Here is a 22710-nt window from a genome sequence, read left to right on the forward strand (position 1 = left end):
ACTATATATTATAATTTGATTTATATATTTATTTTTTTTTTATTTTAGTATATTCTACAACGCGCATTTAATGATGGTCAATATGGTGTGACTGTGAGGGATACGACAGCCGCGTAGCCAGGGCCGAGCCGTGCCGGTGTGCAAGAGATGCGTGGCACCCAGCGTGGCACCCAGGCGGCACTCGCTTGTCAACTTGCACTTTGCCACCGCCGTAAGCTTGCTTAACCCTTAACTTGGCAAAAGGTTAATTTTGAATCTAAAAATCTGAAAATTGTTATGTTTGCTGTTTGGGCATCATTCAAATATTCTATAACAACAAACAAAAAATATGACATCTATATGTCAAAAATTTGTATTGTATACCAGAGTATACATCGCCAAATAGGCCGAAAAATAGGTCTGTATAGCATATCATACATTGCCAAATTATGATGGACAAGGAATATGAATAAGAACTATCAAAATTGAATCAAAAATATTTATTTATTAATGTGAACATCCTTAAAACAATTCCTGTTCTGCACTAAACATAGTCTAATATTACACTTGTTACAAAATATGGCAGTTTGTCCCTTTTTGCAATTTCTGCACCTGCCCATTGCACCGTATACTGGAAAATAATCCAGATGATCTAATCTGATATCATCTTGGGGTCTAGGCTTTACCGGGTTTTTAATTTTTTTTAAGGTAGTAGGAGGTGCTCATTGCTGGGACGTCCTCTTTTTATTTTGCCAGCCTGCAGACTTTTGACAAGTTTAATTCTAAATTGTTTCAAAAGAATGAATGTTTCTTTATCTTCTTGTAGAATGCCTGCATGACGTTTATATAGTAGCCAAGCATTATTAATGGATAAATCTATAATTTGAGAAAAAATGCCCATATACCATTTATGTGTTTTGAAGCGTATTCTATATACAGCAATCAACATGTCTGCTAATTCCACACCACCCATATGACTGTTATAGTGTTTTATTAACTGTGGGCATGGAATGTGGATTTTCCTGTTATCCATTTTGGAGAATCTCTGTATGGTTGTCATTGGAATGGAGGCTACATATGAACTACATAGGGTTACGGACTTGTTATCGTACCACTTTACAACGACAATGTGACTATCATTGTCTACTTTTTGGTCAAAAGAACCAAAATATTGCAAAGGTGATTTTATATTTTGGGGTTTTGTAAAATCATTCCTTTTTTCTGTTGTTACCTCATATTCAAAATCATCAGTCCTCCAGTTGAATGAAGGCTCGTCTTGTTTCCCCTTCCGTTTTATTGAAGAACTTGCTTGTTTTTGAACTACTGGAGAAAATTGTGGCACTACTGAGGGAGTAGCTGCTGCTTGTCTTCCTTTACTGACTGAAACAGGTAATATTTCTACAGCTTCTTCTATATCTTCCTCAGAAGTTATATTTTCTTCAACATCATCTGTGTCTTCTGTGAATTCTTTCAAAAAATTACGATAATACCTCTTGTTCGTCATCACTACTACTCTCTGGGGCGCTTTCAGCACCAACTGGAGGCAAAAGATCCATTATTCTATCAATTCTCTTTTTTTTTAGTCTGAAAAAAAAATTAATGTCAAATAAGCCATATCGGGCGGTGTATACTATACAATACATAAAGTTTTGAATCGATTTGCTGAAAAAATATTTACATTACACCAAAAATTTGTTTATACATAACCAGTATGTTTCAAAAATAAGTTCCCAAAAAATTAGCACTGTACAATGAAAAACAATAAACTAATATAAATACTTACTACTTGTTGGATAGAACAACACGCGTGCTCAGCCATTTTGTCAAGACTGTATTCATACCATCAGAACTAAATGCGCGAAATTAAGAATTTTCGGGCTGATTTCCACTCGGCTACTTACGGTAGTGTATACTCAACTATACAGTGTCAAGAACTGGGTTTCAAATACTATTGATTGTCAAATAAAAAATTTGAAATATTATGTATATTATAACATACGTTGCCAAGTTAAGGGTTAATGGCAAAATTTACCCAAAAATATAAAAATATCTTTCTTTCTTTCTTTCTTTCTTCCCTTCCTTTTACCCTATCAGGGTATCGGATTTGGGCTAGCTTTTTTAATTTCCATTTACCCACCTCTTCCATTCTTTTCTGTTTCCTGCCATTATTTTCAATTCCTCGAGTGATTTTTGTTTTTCCGCCTCTACTACTTGCTGTATCCATTTTTTTCTTGGTCTGCCTCTTTTTCTTTTTCCGATGTTTTTTTCTTCATAAATTTTTCTTGTTATTCTATTGAATTGCATCCTCATTAGATGCCCATACCAGTTCATTTGTCTCTTTGCTATTTTGTTCATTATCGGTTCGTGGTTGGCCATTCTCCTAATAGTCTCGTTGCTTAATCTATCCCATTTTGTCTTTCCAACTATCCTTCTTAGATGTCTCATCTCCATTGCGTTTATCCTGCTCTTATGTTTTTCCAGAATTGTCCAGTTTTCACTTGCATAGAGCACAGTCGGTATCACTATTGTGTTAAATATTTTTATTCTTGTTTCTCGTGCAAGTTCTCTTTTTCCCATTAATGGGGCTAACGCATAATATAAGTTGTTTGATTTCTTTGCTCTATTTATTATTTCCCAGTCTATTTTTCCGTCATTAGTTATTATACTTCCCAGGTATTCGTAAGTTGTTACTGTTTCCAATTCTGAGTTTTTACATTTTATCTTTATTTGATTGTTATTATTATTATCTTCCTTATCTCCTTTGCCGCTGATTATCATTATCTTACTTTTTTCCTCGTTTACCTCCAATTTTAGTTCTTCTATTTGTTCTACCCATATATCCATTAATTTCTGCATTTTATTCTCGAAATCTGCTATTAGTACTATGTCGTCTGCATACATTAAGGACTCTATTGTTACCGGTTGTAATCTGCGGTAACCTATTATTGTCTGTAGTTGATTAGTTCTGACTCTAGTGTTTCTTATCAATTCGTTCATTACTATTATGAATAGCAAAGGGCTAAGACTATCTCCTTGTTTAATACCTCTCTTCCAATTAAACGCTTCCGATCTTTCCGCTGTTATTTGTACCCTTCCTTTTACCTCTTTGTAAGTACTTTCTATAATTTTTATCAATGCATTAGGTACGTTTATTTTCCTCAAGCATTACCCTATAATATGTCTTTGTATCGTGTCAAATGCTGCTCTTAGGTCTATGAATGCTAATACTAGTTTTCCCCCCGTATCTATGCTTCTTTCTATTAGGTTTCTAATGATATATATGTTGTCATTTGTCTGTCTTCTTGGTCTAAATGCCGTTTGTTCTTCTCCCAATACCATTTCTACTTCTTGTCTCAGTCTCTTCTCTATTATTTTCGTATATATTTTAAAACATACTGATGACAGACATATTGCTCTATAGTTGTCGCAGTTTACATGTTCTCCTTTTTTGTATATTGGCACGATGATATTATTCTGCCAGTCTTTAGGGATTGTTTGTTTTTCCCACGCCTCTTTATATATTGTCCATAGCCAGTTTATTCCTTCTTCTCCCATCTATTTTACCATTTTCGGTTCAATTTCATCATCTCCACCTGCTTTGCCTATTTTTATATTTGATAATCCTTCTATTACTTCCTCTCTACTTATTTGCTCTGGCTCTGTGTTTTCTTCGCCTTCATTGATTATATTGTCTTCCTTTATCACTTCGGTATCAAATTTTTTCTCATAATATTCTTTTATATATAAAATATAATATTTATTTTAAATAATTTAAATATAATTTATATATAATATAAAAATATAAATATCAAAAAAATAAAATAAAAACGCCAAGCAAACAAAGTGCAAAAAAAAATAACTGGCCAAATAGTTGCTATTAAGAAGATAGCGCAGCTTTTCCCTGTGATGTATTCGCTCCGTGCGTGACCATGGTAGGGGTACCGTGAAACGATGCCAGCGTGCGTAGCGGCGAAATATGACAAAATTGGAATCTTTTTACGCATAAATTTTATCAAAAATGTGTGCAAATACATATTGCGTATTTAATTGTGCTAATAATAGCAAAAATAGTAAGTGTAGTTTTTATAGGTTCCCAAAGATTACATATAAATTAGAGAAAAGAAAAAGATGAATCCGTGCTATTAATATAAAAAAGTAAATATCACATAACCTCATTTTTATGCAATTGAAATAGGAAATAATTAAATAATTTACCTTAAATAATATTTTATATGACTTCAAGCTAACTGCAGAGTGCCTGATGACTTTAGCTTTTATATCATAACTTTTACTATTACTGTTTTTAATTATATGCTCTTTCACGTAAAAAACTTGATTTGCCAGTACTAGATTTTTCCCTTTCTTTTCCGTTTGGGGTTAAAAAGATATGTTATGATGAATTTTGAGAAACCCAGTTTTTAATACTACATTTATTTTGTACATAAACTGAAAAAATATAATTAAAAAGTTAATTATTAATAATTGTCAATTTCGCCTGTATTTAACAATGTCAAACATATGTCATATGTTTAACCTGAAAATTGATAGGTCCAAAACTGTCAGATGAAGGCGGTAGGTGTCGCGTTACATGCAATGGCGGCGGCGTTAGAGAATTCCCCGATATTTTCGGGATTTCCCGAAACTATCGGGAATTAATATTTCGGGCCGAAATCTATACCTATGTACGTGTTTTCTGTGTTTTCTTTCATGCGAGTAAGTTTTACCGAAAGATAGTTGCGAATTTAATGACAAGTTGCCTATTAGTGTGTTTTTTTAAATTCATTTCTGTTTTACATTATAATATTACTGTTATCAGTGTATTGTGAATGGTAAGTTTATTCCAAATAGCTTTTTATTACGTACATATATCATAATAAAGTTAAAGTAGTATTTTACACTTTTTACTGATTAGACATTGAAAATGTCTTAAAAACTTACATAAATTATTTTTTACTTACCAACATGAGTATCGACAGCAGATAAAGGATCATCCAGTAAATATATATCAGCATCTTTGTAAACAGCTCTAGCCAAGTTGATTCTAGCCCTTTGTCCTCCACTTAAGGTGACTCCACGTTCCCCTGCTAAAGTTCTATCTCCGTGAGGAAGAAGATTAAAATCTCGTTTCAATGCACAAGCTCTAACTACATCATCGTATTTTCTTTGGTCGAATTTTTGGCCGAAAAGGATGTTCTGTCGAATGCTGCCTCCAAACAGCCAAGGTTCTTGAGAGGCGTAAGATACTATTCCTCTGACGTTTACAGAACCACTTTGCAGCTCTAATTCTTTCATTATTACATGAAGTAAGGTAGTCTTTCCGCTTCCTACGGTACCTATAACAGCTACTACATTACCAGCTATGACATCGAAATTTATGTTATCCAAATTATTTTCGTTTAATGATTTAAGCCATTTGGCTGAAGCATTTCGAATGCTTATACTTGCGTCAGGGCCTCGAAGTCTTGGTTCACCACTCAAGGTAAGCTTACTTCCTGTATTAAGGGTCGCCTTGCTACCTCCAGTAAGCCATAACTTGCTTCCTTTGCTTGTCGAAAAGGTTTCTGTAGGTGGAGCAATTTCAGCACTTACTTCGTCGTACAACAAAAAAGTTTGAATTCTCTTTATGGAAACATATAATTCGGCTGATAGAGATACTGCGCTAGGGAAGTAATTGGTCACAGTATACAGGAGTCTGTAGTATGATGTGATTGCGTAGGCGTAAGTAGCAGTTAAGGTATTACCAGTTAACACGTAGACAAGGATGCATATACCCACTGCGCATCTGTTGAGCAGCAAAGCGCAAGACATAAGTATTGCCCGGATAATTGACGTAAATCGAATGTACTTCATTTCTTTCCTAAAAAAAAAATCATGTTCTAGGTCATTTTCTTTGTCATAATTTAGCTTTTAAATTTTTTTGTGATAAACAAAATATTGTAAAATACTTTTGTTGTTATTATAGAAAACAATTATAAAAAAATCCTAATTAAAATAGATTGTTAAATGTAAATATTTTGGATGGCTACTCCAACCACTACCAGAAAATGAGATTTATTGTTGGGCATCTTCATTGTAAACAAAATTTATAGCGTAGAAATGTAACAAATAAAAAACACAATATTTAATATCCAGATCGTATTTAAATATGCATTCTTCTTCTTCTTCTTGTTCTTCAGCCTTAAGTAATCCAACTTTGGACATAGGCCTCCCCCAAATCAATCCAGTGTTTTCTATTTTGCGCCACTTGTTTTAAGTTGTGTCCTCCGATCTTCTTAATGTCTTCAGCCCATCTCATTTGTGGTCTTCCTGTGCTTCTATTTCCTAACTATGGTCTCCATTTTTATATTTCGTGGTTCCATTATTTATCCTTCATTCGGGCATTGTGTCCTGCGTAGCTCCATTTTAATTTGGCAGCATGTTCTCCTGCCTCTTCTACTTTGGTTTTGCTTCTAATCCATTTGTTTCTTTTTTTGTCTACAAGTCTCACCCCGAGCATTGATCTTTCCATCGCTCTTTGTTCCTTTACTATTTCATCCATATTAGACTTGGTGAGTGTCCACGTCTGTAAACCATACGTGAGTATAGGGAGGCAGTTTGAATTTTGTTTGTTAACTTTCATTATCTGTCCCAGGTAGATGTAATCGCTTACTGTTTCTAAATTTATGTGGTTCAACGTTATTTCTCTAATGTTCGGTGTATTTGTCATTATTTTTGTTTTTTCCAAGTTCATCTTAAGACCTACTTTTTCCGAAGTTTGAAATAGTTGCGTCATCATGGTCTGTCAAAACTTGTAGCGAATATTAAAATGTCATCAGTGTATCTCAATTGACTCAGTTTTCTTTAATTAACATTTATTCCTTTACCTGCCCAGCTAATGCCTTTGAATACGTCTTCCAGTCCAAGTGTGAATAGCTTTGGTGAGATAACATCTCCCTGGCGAACTTCTCTGTTGATTGGTATAGCTTTGGTTTTCGCATCTATTTGTATTTTCATTGTAGCTTTCTTGTAAATATTATGTATGGGCATTCTGTATCGGGAGTATATCTTTCAGTTGTTCATAGCTCTCAAAATATGCATAGTACTAAATAGTTTGTTGAGAATATATATTTAAATCCAAGCACAAAAAACCTTCCCGTTAATCCAGCAAAAACTTGCACACTGAATTTGTCATAAGTTGATGATCCCTTGTTGAACTAGTAAGTGATAGAATACTTTATTGCCCTGAAGTTAAGAAATTTATTTAAAACGAAGTTAAAAGGTTATTAGTAACACATTTACTGTCCAAAACGCACCTCGCGCGGTTACCGTTACTTTCGTCAGGTGTCTCCAATGCACTAAGTGCGTTTTTTCATCGTTTGAATTTAACGTTGTATTAAAAGAAGGGACAACGCTTGATATGAATAAATAATCAGTAGGCCATTCGGTCTGTGCCGGTCTCAGCTTGTGTAGAGGAGGGACGCTAAACTGAGTAGGGGTCCTTCAGTACTTTGTGTAACACAGACTGGGCGGGGGAGTAATCAACGCCGACACGGCGCGTCCCAATGGCTGATAGAGAACGTGTAGATATGCAGGACAGGTATGAATAAGGCCTCGCCAAATAAGTGTGGACATTTAGAAGATTGTTTAGGATTCCATGGGTAGATAGAGTCACGAATACATAAGTGTTAAGGAGCATAGACAGAGAGAGGGAAATGGAAAATACAATAAAAGAAAGGAAATTGCAATATCTCGGACATGTGATGAGAGGCGAAAGATACAACATCTTGAGACTCATAATTCAAGGAAAAGTAGAGGGTAAGAGAAGCGTAGGAAGAAAACGCGTTTCCTGGTTAAAGAACCTGAGAGAGTGGTTTGGTTGCAGCTCAAGGAAATTGTTCAGAGCAGCTGCCTCGAAGGTCAGAATAGCCATGATGATTGCCAACCTTCGTCGCGGAGATGGAACTTAAAGAAGAAGAAGAAATAAGTACCCGCGGATCAACGGAGGACATGACACACGTCCGCAGCTGTATCATTAGTGGCCCGTGGTTGAGGAATATAATTCCTGAAAGGTGCGATACCGCAAAATTGTAGGCGAAAATCAAATACTGATTTAATCGGCTGTGATACTTCGAACACTCACCAACCCGTCCGGCAAGCGTGGTGTTTTAATGCCAATTTACCCCTTAAAACACAACATGTTGAACTTGAAACAAAATGGGACGATACCCCAGGTGTGTAGAGCTAGCAGCTCAGAATACCACACCGGAAAACCGGTCAGCCTCACGGATTCTGGGGGAGGCACAAGCTCAACAAAACGCGCCAAAATAGATACGAACGAACAAAAACAGTTACTGCTAGCCACATACAACATCTACGAATTAGAAGAAGAATTATCAAAGATAAAGTGAGATATTGTAGGACTTAAGAATTATACAATAAAATAAAATGTACACGATTTTTAAAGTCTACGAAATATGTAAGTACAATTAATATAACAAAAGCTATTAGAACAAGCTATTATAAACATCCAAGAGACAGAGATAGAACACGTAGATAAATATACATATCTGGGTCAAAATATCAAGTTAAGCAAAGAAAATTAGACTACCGATATAAGCAGATGAGTAAAAATGGGATGGACAGCATTCGCAATACTCTCATACGTACTTAAACATAAAAATATACCTCGAAGACTGCGAATCAAATTGTTTAATTCCTGTATCCTACCTGTACTTAGATATGGAGCTCAAACCTGGACATTCACTAAAATAAACATGGAGAAAATCAAAAAAACTCAGTGAGCTATGGAAGGACAGATGCTGGGTATCTCACTCAAAGACCATAAAACCAATGAAGACATTCATAATAGAACAAAAGTAGACGATGCTGTCAAACAGGCTGCTAAACTAAAATGGAAATGGGATGGACATAACGAACGTTTTGAGGATAGCCGATGGAATAAAGAAATCGGGAATTGGCGGCCATATAAAGCCAAAAAATCACGAGGGAGACGCTGAAGCGACGATATTAAAAGAACTGCAGGACCAATGTAGAAACGTCTTACAAACAACAGAGATGAATGGCGAGAATAAGAAGAGGCCTATTTTCGGCAATCCGAATAGAGAGAAGGGCTTAAAAAAAATTAGAACAAGATAAGATTTTTTTTTTTAATTATGGAATTGAAAAACAGCTTCTACAATGGCGAGTTGGTATACCAATTTCGGCATTTAATGGGTATAACAATGCTACTATTAATATTCCTTTCGTTAAAACATAAAAATAGTAGAACATTTGTTAGATGGCCATATTACCGTACATGACCACATTGCACCTAACTTATTTACAAAATTTTTTATGAAAACTTACTAATAAGTATTTAAAATCTAGATACTTACATTCTAACAAATTCGACGAGTTTTGTAAAGGGATATTCCCAAGTATACATCTTAATAACTTGTATTCCAGTTATAATTTCATTCATCAGTCTTACTCTCTCATCAGTTCTGTTGGCAGTTTGGAGCCTGAATTTTGACGTCTTTTTGCCAAGCCAAACTAAAAATGTAGACGTTATAGAATATGCTCAGATGAACTAACTTATTACATTTCTCTAGATTTAAACTAGGAGTGACCAACTTTTCTTAATAATGTGCCTGTATCGGTTTATGAAACTTTTTTAGAACCACCAAAGAAAACAACAAAAAGGGCGCCATCTAATTATTATTAAGCTAAATACATACAGTATCTTGTCCTACCTAGAGACCGAGAGTATGTTTATTGTGAGATTTCTGGCTAAAGAGTGTGTTTCTACCGGGAAAGAAGCCACACTTTATAGAGAATTGTAGTAACGTTATTTTTAACAGTCTCAATGAATCTTTTAATGGTCTTAACTTCAAGTTTGTACATTTAAACAATAAAACGTTTTTTATTATCATCTTTTAGGAAAAATATAACCATCAAAAAAATACCGCTTTCACGGAAATATATTATGCAGGTACCGGATCAGATCATTTCGGATATTGGTTAAATAGAAAAATTAGTCTGCAGGTGTAGATTGAAAACAATTTGAAAGATTTGCGCGACATTTAACGAACTCTCGATCCTTTTCTATGGTAAATATGCATTTAAAAAGAAATATATTTTAAAGAAGCTGTGGCTAATTAAACAAACATTGATTTATTACGAGATAATTAATATTAATTAAGTTAATATCAACTATATTTTCTTCAATAGCCTTGGTGAGATAAATAACCTTTAACTCTTATGTGCAATTATCAAATTTTAAATGGTTACAATAAACAATCAAAACAATATATAGGTTAAGGTAAAAATAATGGTGGAGTTATCGATAACTTCAATGGTAATTTTTACACATTATTCCCTGACCGATGCAATAGGGTTTGTAGTGGTTACAGGGAGAAATGTATCGATTAATTTATACAACCATATTTGAATTTAAACAGGAGCAATATATAGCTTTTTGAAGCCATTAATTGTTTCTCGATTTGTTGAGATATACACTTATTAGTCATCAATTCGGTAATAGCAATAAGCAGACTTATCTTGCTTTCATCTCTCATTATTTGTTTTTGTATACACGTACTTATTCTAAACTAAAATTTTGTTTTCTTGATTTTCAATACAAATGACGCCATTTGTAGTTTGGTATAATTTTGTCATTTTGTTAACGTATGTAATACTTTTATAATGTTATAAAACTACTCATCTTCTTCTTCTTCTTTTGGCATCATAACCCTGGATGGGTCTTTGCCTGTCTGGCTATGTCCTTCCATTCAGATCTCTCTTGTGCCCTTCTTCTCCATTGTCTTATGTTCATTGTTTTCAGGTCGTCTTCCACGTCATTCAACCATCTCGTTCTAGGCCTTCCTTTTTTTCGCCTTCCTATGGGCTTTCATTGTAACATTTTCTTTGTTGTTTTTGCATCGTTTTGTCTCTGCACATGTCCCAGCCATGACAGTCTTTGACTTTTCACAAATCTTACAATGTCATAACCTTCATTTAACTCATTAACCTCGTCGTTTCTCCTGATTCTCCATGTGCCATCTTCCTCTTGTACCGGGCCATATACTTTCCTCAGTATTTTTCTCTCGAATGTCCTGAGTTGGGCTTCATCTTTTTTCGTCATTACCCAAGTTTCACATCCATAGGTTACTACGGGTCTAATCAGTGTTCTGTAGATAGTCATTTTGGTTCTTTTGTCTAATAATTTCGATGTCATCAATCTTTTATTAGCATAGTATGTACGATTACCGCTGGAAATACGTGCATTAATTTCGCTACTTACGGAGTTGTTCTGATTGATTTCTGTGCCGAGATATGTAAAGGCATCCACTCGTTCGATAGTATAGTTGTCTATTGTGATATTATTTTCATTGTCAGTTATTCTTTTGACTGTCATATACTTCGTTTTTGCTTCGTTTATTTTGAGACCTCTTTTTCTTGCTTCAGGATCAATTTGTTTGAACACTTCCATTAGTCGTGGCTTATTCCTACTAATGATGGCTACATCGTCTGCATATGCAGTAATTTGTACTGATTTGATTTTCTGATGACTGCCTCAAGAACTAGGTTGAATAGCATGGTTGATAGGGCATCTCCCTGTCTTACTCCCATGTTGATGTTAAACAAGGGAGTCAGTTCTCCATCTACTCTGACTGCGGCTTTTGAACCCTGCAATGTCATTTTTATGAGGCTGATGTATTTCTTAGGTATACCTAGATTACAAAGGTCTTCCAGCATTTTGTCTCTTTTCACACTATCAAAAGCTTGTTTAAAGTCTATATACATATTATATAGGTCTATGTCGTATTCATAAGCTTTTTCTTGTATCGTTCTTAGTATGAATATGTTATCCGTAGTGGCTCTATTTGGTCTGAATCCATTTTGATAATCACCAATTATATTTTCGGAGTATTCTAATAATCTATTGTAGATTATACCAGAAAGAATTTTGTATATTACATTTAGCAATGTAATTGGCCTATAATTCTGGCATTCCCTCTTATCTCCTTTTTTATATATTGGCTATATGAGGCCAACTGTCCATTCCTCTGGCATTTGCTCCTTCGTCCATATTAATGTTATTAGGTAATGGATTCTTTCCCAGAGTTCGGATCCTCCATGCTTTAATAATTCTGCCAAAATTCCGTCCGTTCCTGGTGCTTTATTATTTTTTAGTTTAAGTCATAAAACTACTCATCTGTTACCCAAATGATTAATAGGAAATTTCTCTATTTCAGAATAAAATCCAGAGAAGATTAATAAACAATAACTAAATAACAAAAATTTAAGAAAGATAGAACAGACATACAACAACAACAGACTTTATACAACAAAAGTGCAGCAAAAAATGGAAGGTAATGTAACCAAAGACAATTTTGATCAATATTTCAGAGTGTGATCGCACAAAACAAAGAGCAATTAAGAAAAATGCTGTTTCGCTTTATGTGAACAAGATAAACCATAGCAAAAGAAACGTAAGAAGACTAATAGGTAATGAAACCAAAATCAGTCAAAATCTTAAGATAACCAGAAATGAAAAAGATAACAAGGCTACTTTTAAAGGTAATAATAAAATAGATAATAGTTTTAATTCTGAAATTTTAATTCTAAAAAATTGGAAACTTGGTTAACCAACCAAACATGATCAACGATATAAAAGACCAGATATTTAGGTAGGCAGGACACGTGCGTAGAATCAATGAAAAACGGCTCATCAAATAGATAAGGAAGAAAAATCCGATCAGCAGGAGACTCATTGGCAGACCTAGACTCTTAGGGATAATCTTCTAACAGATTTTCATGGCATGAAAATATACCACTGGCGAGAAGATATGATTGACCGAAGTAGGTGGAGGAAAGTCATATAGGTAGTTAAGACCCACAAAGAGTTGTGAAGCTACAGAGAAATGAAAAGAGAGAGAGAAAGAGAGTAATCCCATATATTAAGAAAATATAACAAAAAAAAAGCAAAAATGTAAAAGATAGAAGTTGTTAGTTCAAGTTATCAAATAAGGAAAAGGTTATTGCAAACAGCAACAGTTCCTTGAAGAAAATTCTCCACCGGGACAGGACAATGATGTAGACCAAACCGAGACAACAGTGTTGCAGACGATAGTATATAACTTATTGACACAGCATATGTTGACTTTTTATAGGACAAGAACCATTTAAAAGATTAAGAGTTCAAGTTTAAACAAAAAACGGTTCCTTTAAATTGAAATTTATAAAAGTCGCAATATCTTTGGTTCGAATAAACAAAAATTTATGTTTTTGAATAGAAGCTTCTATACTGGCGTTGTATTATTTTTTCTCTATAGTTAAATGTTGATAGACATCTGATTTTCAAATAAAAAATTTTTTTGTAAAATTTATTGTTACATGATATTATTTATAACTATAATCCATAAATAACTAACATAAAAAAAAGAATGACGAACGCTGCACATAATAACGTATAATGTAATAACCTTATCTAAGGACGAAAAAATGACGGAACTGGAGGAAGAACTCAAACATGTGAAATGGGATATTATAGGAATTAGCGAAGTCAAAAGAAGAGGTGAAGATCAGGTCAAACTAAAATCAGGCAATATATTCCACTATAAAGGGGAAACAGGATCGACAACTGGAAGAATAGGTTTATTAGTACACAAAAAATTACAGAAAAATATACAGAGCATTGACTGCATCTCCCCACGAGTTATGTATATAAATCTAAGACTAAATAAGAGATACAATCTGAAAATAATCCAGGTATACGCCCTCACCAGCTATTACGAAAATGAATTTGCTGAAGCCTTCTATGAGGCAATCGAAAGAGCAAAAAAGGAGGAACCGGCTCATTACAATCTGATAATGGGAGATTTTAATGGGAAACTCTGAAGGAAAAAGGACGAACAAGAAGTGGCAATCGGAGATTTTGTAATCGGAGTAAGAAACGAAAGAGACGAAATCCTTACCAGCTATATACTGCAACACAAACTGTATGCAATGAACACCTTTTTAAGAAGAAACAGAATAGAAAATGGACGTGGGCTAGTCCAGACGGAAGAACTAAGAGCGAATATGATTATATAATAACAGACAAAAAGCAAAGTATTCAAGATGTCACTGTACTCAATAAACTATCAGTAGGAAGCGACCACAGACCAGTAAGAGCTAAAGTAATGATATACCTACAAAAAGAAAGAGTAAAGATGATAAACAGTTGCAAACGCATAGTTTGGAATTCACCAAATCAGCCAGAAGCATACATAAAAAATAGCCGAAACTTTACAGAGTAATCATCCCAAACCTGTAAGTATCGACGATCACAATACATTGCAGAAAAATGAGAATTTCATAGTCTGGAAGGGGGAGGGATGACGGATTATAACGGATTGTCGATGACGGATTATCCCCCTTCCAGATTATGAAATTCTTATTTTTCTTTTCTACACAACTCCCTCAGGGTTTGGTTTTCGGTCCTCTGGGGACCTCAGCCTTCTGTAGTCTATCCGCTTATCACAACTTTCTCAAAAACACCTTAATTTTCATTCTCTTTACTCAAATTTAACAGAGCCACCTACAACAATTTTATTTTACTATTATAGTCAATATAGACCAACAGTTCATTCAACTTACCAACTTATAACTTAATCTTTTATTTTCCTATGTACCTAGTGTTGCTTTATAACAGATAGGGCCTTTTCTCAAGTTATAAGTTGAGTACATTACGATCAATATATTACAAAACCACTCCCAACCATCAATTTTTGTCCATTTCATATACTTGTCAACACACAAAATATAACTACATCACTCAGTCTGTTAACACCTAATCAGATATTTATATTCATGAACGTTTAACTCAAGAAGTTTTACATTTACCAGGTACCAAATGTTGTTTTTTGACATACAGGGCCTAATATAATTGAGTTATAAGTCAATTTTTACATGAACTTTATATTACAATAGTTTTATTTCATTCATTGAATAACACTCTCACATTAAATATATTAATTCCTATACTTTTCCTATACTTCCGTCATAACCTGTTGAGATTGTCATTTCAATCAGTTGCTTTAATAAAGTCCTCGTAGACATACCGTCTCAGGACTTGCAACTTTATGTAGAGTCATATGTCGCCATGTTACCAATCCAACGGTAATTTTAGCATCCTATTTGTAAACACGACATAATGTAAACTAAACTTCACATATTAATTTTTAAAGGGTTTTTACCCTCATATTTAGTGGCTACATTCATGTAATATATTGTAAGTATTAACCACATTTCACATTAACCTTAGTCAAAATTTAAATCTTTTCATGTTCTTTTTAATTAAGTGGTTAAATATTTTAGGATACTGATGATGGAATACTTATTCCGAAAACGTTTTGTCTTTTTAACATAGCCCGACGGGGTTTTTTTATATACCTTTTTATAAAGGATTTTATTGGAAAAATTTTTAAATAAAAGAATTTCAGCGGAAATTAGAAAATATGTAAGAAGATATAATACTAATGTAATTACTCAAACAGTAGAAGGGAACAAAGGTTTAAAGATAATAAAAAGAAAACTCACACAAAGTAAAAAAGAAATATACAAGCTGAGAGATAAAGACGGAAAGGCAACAATAGATAAACAAAACATTCTGAAAATAACCAGAGAGTTTTATAAAGACCTCTATACCAGCCAAAGACCACAAGACAATTAACTGGTGATGATGGACTCGTTATTAAGGCAATAAAGGCAGGAGGAGAAATTCTATTAAAATCAGTAAGCGAACTGTTTAATAAATGCTTATATCCTGGTACGATTCCAAAAGACTGGAACAATGCATTGATAGTCTTATTACACAAAAAAGGCGATATTACTAAATTAGAAAATTATAGACCCATCAGCCTCTTGACACATATGTACAACCTCTTTATGAAAATCTTAACAAAGAGACTAACACCTAAACTTGATTTCTATCAGCCCAAGGAACAGGCAGGCTTCAGGGCAGGATATGGCACAAATGACCATTTGCACACCATAAAAATCTTAATAGAAAAGTTCATCGAGTACAACATACCACTGGTTCTTGCATTTGTCGATTACGAGAAGGCTTTTGATTCTGTAACGTTTTAAACAGTACTGGAAGCCCTAAATCAAAGCCGAATAGATTACAGGTACACAACACTAATCAAAAACATCTACAAGAACGCTACATCAAGTATACGACTACCCGAAGACACAGAAAAATTCAGCTTAGGTCGAGGAGTTAGACAAGGAGACAATATTTCACCAAAATTGTTCACGGCAGCTCTAGAGTCAATATTTAAGAACACTCAATGGCAAGATATGGGCATCAATATAGATGGAGAAAGATTAAATCATCTAAGGTTTGCAGATGGTGTTGTATTAATCGCAGATAACTTACAGGATACAGTTTCTATGATACATTCGCTTAAAAGTCTGTATGAAAGAGCAGGATTAAAGATAAACTTAGAGAAAACTAAACTTATGACAAATCTCGTAATGAGTGGAAATATAACTATAGACAATAATACCATAGAACAAACAACACTTACAAATATCTGGGATACGAGATCAAAATAAGCAGACTTTAACACTTATGCAAAAATCTGAGAATAAACTCAGAGTTACACAACGAGCCATGGAACGTGCAATGCTGAACGTGAGCCTTCAAGACCACATAACAAACCAACAAATCAGGCAAAGATCAGGAGTTCAAGACGTCATCGAAAGAACCACGACGCTTAAGTGGAACTGGGCAGGGCACTTAGCCAGTGCCAGACGGTGGACAAGACGTATTATGGAATGGAGGCCCAGAAACTATAAAAGAAGCTGAGGACGACCACCGACTAGATGGACCGATGATATAAAACGTGTAGCGAGAAACTGGCTACAAGCGGCCCAGTGTAGAGAACACTGGAAAGAACTAAGGGAGGCCTATGTCCAGCAGTAGACGCGATTGGCTGATTGATGATGTTGATAATCCATAATTATTTAAGTTGCTATTCTTTCATAACCTTTTGTACTAATAAAAATGAGAGAAAAGTAAAATTGTGCAAAAAAATATTTATTTTAAATTGTTTAAATAAATTATTCGGTTAAATAAATAATTAACAATTTTATTAAACGGATTTTATGATTTATGCTACGAAGTACCCCAAATTAAAAAAAAAAACAAAAATTTTTGTTTATTAGAATCAGAGATAGGTATTGCGACTTTTATAATTTGAATTTATGAATTCAGTTTTTGAAATAATCTCTACCTTTGTTTAATTATTCACAAGTTGCCGAAATATCAATTTTTTGTTCTCTGTGACGAAAAAAAGGTAAAAAGTGTAAAAATCCTAATAACTTTGCATTCGTAATAGAGTTTATAAAGTTTATAGAAATAACGCTTGGACACCTTTAATTTTTTTTAGCTTTTCTGCATTTGAATGTGCTATTGTGTACGAATTTGTAACTAGTACTTTGTGCTCCAATGTTCTTTGATTACTTACATTGCAAAGGAATTATGGACAACAACAACACTGCTCCGGCTAGTGCTGTAGTACCTATATTATGATAAAGTAAATACATAACCACCAACATCTCTATAGGTGCCACATACGTATATTGGAAGTAAAAAATTGAGTTATCGAATCTGTCTACGTCATTAGATAGTAAATTAACCATTTGTCCAATAGTAGTTTCCGCCAAAGCAGACTTACTTAACCTCAAGGCTTTTCTATAGATCAACGAACAAACAGAAACTCTCATCTTCATTGCCATCTGGCTGTTGAGCAAGTTAAAGTTATGTGCCATGTTGTTGGTTATGAATGAGGTTATGATTATTAATAGCGCATACATATAGACATCGCTTTTGTCGTCGTTGATCTTGTTGGATTCGTAGACGTAAATAAGTTGAGTTATCATAAAAGGCTGTGATATTCTAAAAAAGAAAAAAATATTTATAATACTAATAGAGGTGCTAGAGACATAAACATTATAATAAATAAATTTATCAAAACTGTGGAGTTACGTGATAACAGCAATTCATAAAGCGAGTTTATTAAAAACAATTATACCATCTATCATTATCAACCATCTACCATCTAGTATTAAAAGAATCAGCTACAAAAATGGGTTTAATAATAAACACCAACAAAACGAAGTATACGAAAATAAGCACGCAACCACAAATCCTTCGACCACTTGTTATAGAAAACGACGTCATCGAAGCAGTGAACGAATTTGTTACATAGGAGCGCTCTTTAACACTGAAAATAATGCTACCGCAGAGATAAACCGCAGAATTTGCACGGCCAGATGCTATTTTGGGCTCAATCTCCTCCTCCTTAACATATGGGTCAGAGACCTGGACTATAACAAAAAGTAATAAAAACATGTTAGGATGTTTTGAAAGAAAAGTACTAAGGTGAATCTATGGAGCAGTGAATGACAATGGAGTGCAGAGAAGACGATACAACTGCGAACTTTATAGAATATACCAGGAACTAGATATCGTAGAACATATTAAGATAGGAGGTCTGACGTGAATAGGGCATGTAATACGAGTGGAACAAAATGACCCAGTTAGATAAACGCTCCTTGATAGACCCATTGGTCAAAGAAGAAGAGGAAGACCCAGAACAAGATTCCTTGATAAAATCGATGAAGACATGAGAAATATTGGAATACGTGCTTGGCGGAGAAAGGCGATTGATAGGAATGACTGGAGTGACATTCTTGACGAGGCTAGAACCCACGCAGGGTTGTAAACACAGAATGATGATGATGATGACACCATCTTTAAAGGACAAAAAAATTTTAGTATAAATTTAGCTAAATTTTCTGCATCAAATTTATCCGTTATGTGATCGTATGACCGTCTTGGAGTTGTAATTTTTCTCGTCACGACGGATTTGCTTGAAAATTTGTACTTGAGCTTAGGGTTGTTTTTACTTGGGAGTGAAAGACACCCCTTCTCGGGGGTGAAAAAACATACGTTCAAAATAAGTCCGGAAATGAATAAATTGACTAAGTCTAAATAATTTTTGGTCAATACTGAAAAATTTTTCTGAAAAATTATTGAAAATTATTTTTCAAAATAAAAATCACGTTTTTAGACGGTTTTTCACAAATTACTCAACAAGTAAGTATTTATGGAAAAAAGAGAAAGTTAAAGTAACGATCTCAACTCGCAAAAGAAAAATGGAAATACTGATAAATACGGAATATGGAAATACTGGTAAAAACCTGGATTTGGTGAATTATAATTTTGAAGTTGTGAGAAAATTTATATACGACTTTAAAAAAAAAGACTAATACTCCAGTCGTCCGACACGAAAATTCGACTGAACCTCTAAAAATCATACGAACAAGCCTGAGTTTTGCCGAAAATGTCAATTGTAGGAGCCCAAAAAAGATGCAAAAAAGTTTGATTTTTAGGGGTCAAATATCTGACGACTGGACTATAAGGAAAGTAAAAACTCAACGAGGGTTGTAGTACCAGCGATTACGATTAAAACTTTGTAGAGTACAAATCGAAATCATGTATAAAGATTATTTCAAATTTTTACTTTTATCATTATAAACTTATTTTGATTTAATAATTCTAGCTACCAGTTGCTATCATCATGTTATTTATATGTATATTTACTAATTTGTTATCAAAATAATATCTTATACAAATTATCTTAAAAAAGACTTACCTGATACTCTCCGAAATGAGAATAATGCAATTCAACATTATCCATTCCGGTACAAACCGTTTGGCTAAGGCTTTAATAACAGATGGCTTCTTTTTGGTCAATTGTTTATTCCATATCTTCTCCAACTCATCTCCAAGATCTCCGGAGTCGTGACTTTTACGGTGCTGGTACATATCATCTTCGGTCAGTTCCTTACTGTATCCTTTTTTGAAAAGAGGTAACAACCACCTAAAATAGATAATATTCAATATAAAATATTTAAAATGGTAGAATGCACGATGAATTTTTTTTGTCTCCTCTTGTTGCTCACAATGTAGCATCAAAACAAATTTTAAACTGTTTGTCCTTTGTCTACTGTTAGTTTTTGTGTAGATGTCTTTAAATGTTTATAACATATATTGATGTGCTGGATAGCCAATAATTTTTGACGAAATGTCCCTGAAGATGTTCTGAAAGCGAAAGTACTTGGGCAAGATTTAATAAAAAAACTGTGCTCGATATCTGCTTTTTATTTAAAAAAAAAAGTAATATCCAATATATTTGGACTACTTACTTTTAGTGTGTTTCCAACATATGCTATTGCTATAAATGAGTGATGTACAAATACATACATTTAGATAAAAAAAAATGTAATGAACATGTCAGCAACCTGAGATACGCAGATGATACACTTATACTAGCAACAAACGAAATTTTTTAATAATATGAAGTATTATGTGAGACTAGAAACCTCAAATTATTATAGTGATGACAACTAAAGCATGGTTCTGATTAATATCGGTTCTATAAGCTATAAAATAGATGAACTATTTTTTTTTTCTAAATGAATTAGGATTTCCCCCGATAGTTGAGGTTACTTAGCACTGACTTGAAGTTAATGGGCCTTTTTTGTAAAAAAAATATACCACAATTGCTAGGTATGATCGTCCAAGTTCAGCTCATGGTGGCACCCTAATGATTTCTACAAATAATGATTTCTCTCCTTGACTTTCTGTTGAATGAATTCTTTTTTGAGTTTTTATTGGTTTATAACAAGAATCTTAATCTATACATTCTTTTCAATTATAAATCATCTGCTTCTTCCACGGAACTATTTTTTCAGAACCTGTTAAATTTGTTAGACGACCTGCCCAATAAAAACAGAAAGATTTTATGCGGTGATTTAAATATTAATTACGCTATTGCATGTGCTACCCAATTATCCTTGGTCAATATATTCGAATCGTATCGTTTCACAATGCACGGTAAATGTCCTACAAGAATTACTAAAACAACATCTAACATAATTGATTAGATTGTCTCAGATTTCTCACCCCTTGATGTACGTTCTACAATTATTAATGCAGGACTCTCTAACCATAAAGCAGTATATACCAAGTTTAACACTCTTAACATACAATCCTCCAAAAACCCAACGTTTAGGTAGGATTTGTTCCGCTCAGAACTTTCGTAAATTCCAAAAAATGTGCTTGAATTCTGGAAAGCACTTTCCCTCTGTGGACGTGGATTATAATTTCAGTAATTGTTTATATAAGCTTGTCTGTATTTTCAATAAGGCATTTCCTTTAATTATAATTAAGTCAAAACATCACAAACCCTGGACTACCAAAGGTATCCGCATATCAGCCAAGAATATGCGTTCACTACTGTACATCAAGAAATTTACTACCAGTGTCTTTGTCACTGAATATATCTCCAAGTACAGAGAAACCTAACTAAAACTTATCAAAACAGTTAAAAAAATGTACTATGAGAATCGTCTGGGAAGCTCTAAAAATGTTGCAAGGAAAACTTGGTCCATAATAAACGATCTTCGAAATAAAACCAACACAGCTCAAACATTTTCTCTTCCAAATCCTGAAAATCTAAATGAATACTTTTTTAATGTGAGTAAAAATATAACATCAGCTATTCTGCCACAACAAGAGACTATTTCCCATCTCCCCAATTCAAAAAATTCAAAAAAAATTCATTCTTTATAAGACCAGTTGATAAGTCTGAACTGATCCAAACAATCAGTAGTATCAAAAGCAAATCTTCCTGTAGGACCGGACTATCCATAAAAATTTTCTTAAATCTCCAAAATAATGTGTTGGAAGTCCAGGTCTTAGTAATTAACGATTTCTTTGAAAAAGATATATTTCCAGATTGTCTAAAGACAGCCATTATTATTCCTATTACCTTTCCAATTTATCTGTAAACATTTTAAATAGAATCTGGTATGTCTGTTTGGATAGTTAATCAACAAAACCCCGACAACAGGGGTTGAAAATTACTATGAATCAAAATAGACTTAGAAACACTTTCCGGCAAATGTCGTCGACCAATATATACATAGGTATAGGCAATGATACCGTTTTTTTTTGTTACATATGGAGCCAAGATAGCGCATTATTATAGGTAATGTAGATTACTATAGTCGTTAAAAGGTTAAATTACCATTCACGTGACTGTTTTTTATTAATATTATTCTGACGCTATTTTCTTGTGGCATCTTAATGCAATTACTATTTTTATTGGGAGGGATTTTTATAAGAAATAAGGGCTATAGGTATCTGTCGCCAAGAGACTTTCACTTGGTTGTAGAAACGTTTCAAAGACTGATGCGAAATATATTTAAAAGCGATTAGAATTTCATAAGTTAGTCTAAAAAATATATTTGTACCGTTAAATAAATAAACGTTATAAATTAATTGTGTTTTAGTGTTAGTGTTAGGCTTTAAGTAAATTAAAATAAACATTACAATATTTTGGTCGAAATAAGAAATAAATAAAAAAAACTATTGAAAATGTATGGTGTTTGAAACTATTCCATTGGGTTTTAGATACTGAAGCTGTTTAGCCTAAATGTACATTCAAGAACATCCTTCTTTATATATGAGAAAAGATCTAAAATTATTATTGATGCTGCAGTCAAAAACGAGATATCATTACACACTTAATTCTTATGGAAGAGAGTTTTTGCACTATTTGCAACTCTATTATTGTCTTTTGCTGCTTTGTGTTAGTCAAGTACTAGGAGAGTATGTACAACACAGGA

At 33.6% G+C, this 22710-nt stretch overlaps 1 protein-coding gene across 2 annotated transcripts in view; it reads right to left on the reverse strand.

The window, feature by feature from the left end:
* LOC140449792 (probable multidrug resistance-associated protein lethal(2)03659) overlaps positions 1-22710 on the reverse strand; it is an 83298-nt gene that overhangs the window by 42143 nt on the left and 18445 nt on the right. For both annotated transcript variants that reach the window (XM_072543145.1, XM_072543146.1), the window contains 4 exons: positions 19671-19898; positions 17478-17908; positions 9354-9510; positions 4938-5836 (listed from right to left, as the gene is read on the reverse strand). In XM_072543145.1, the coding sequence (XP_072399246.1) occupies positions 4938-5836; positions 9354-9510; positions 17478-17908; positions 19671-19898 (1715 nt within the window). The remainder of the gene's footprint in view (positions 1-4937; positions 5837-9353; positions 9511-17477; positions 17909-19670; positions 19899-22710) is intronic.

Source organism: Diabrotica undecimpunctata, chromosome 9, assembly GCF_040954645.1.
Source record: "Diabrotica undecimpunctata isolate CICGRU chromosome 9, icDiaUnde3, whole genome shotgun sequence".
NCBI lineage: Eukaryota > Metazoa > Arthropoda > Insecta > Coleoptera > Chrysomelidae > Diabrotica > Diabrotica undecimpunctata.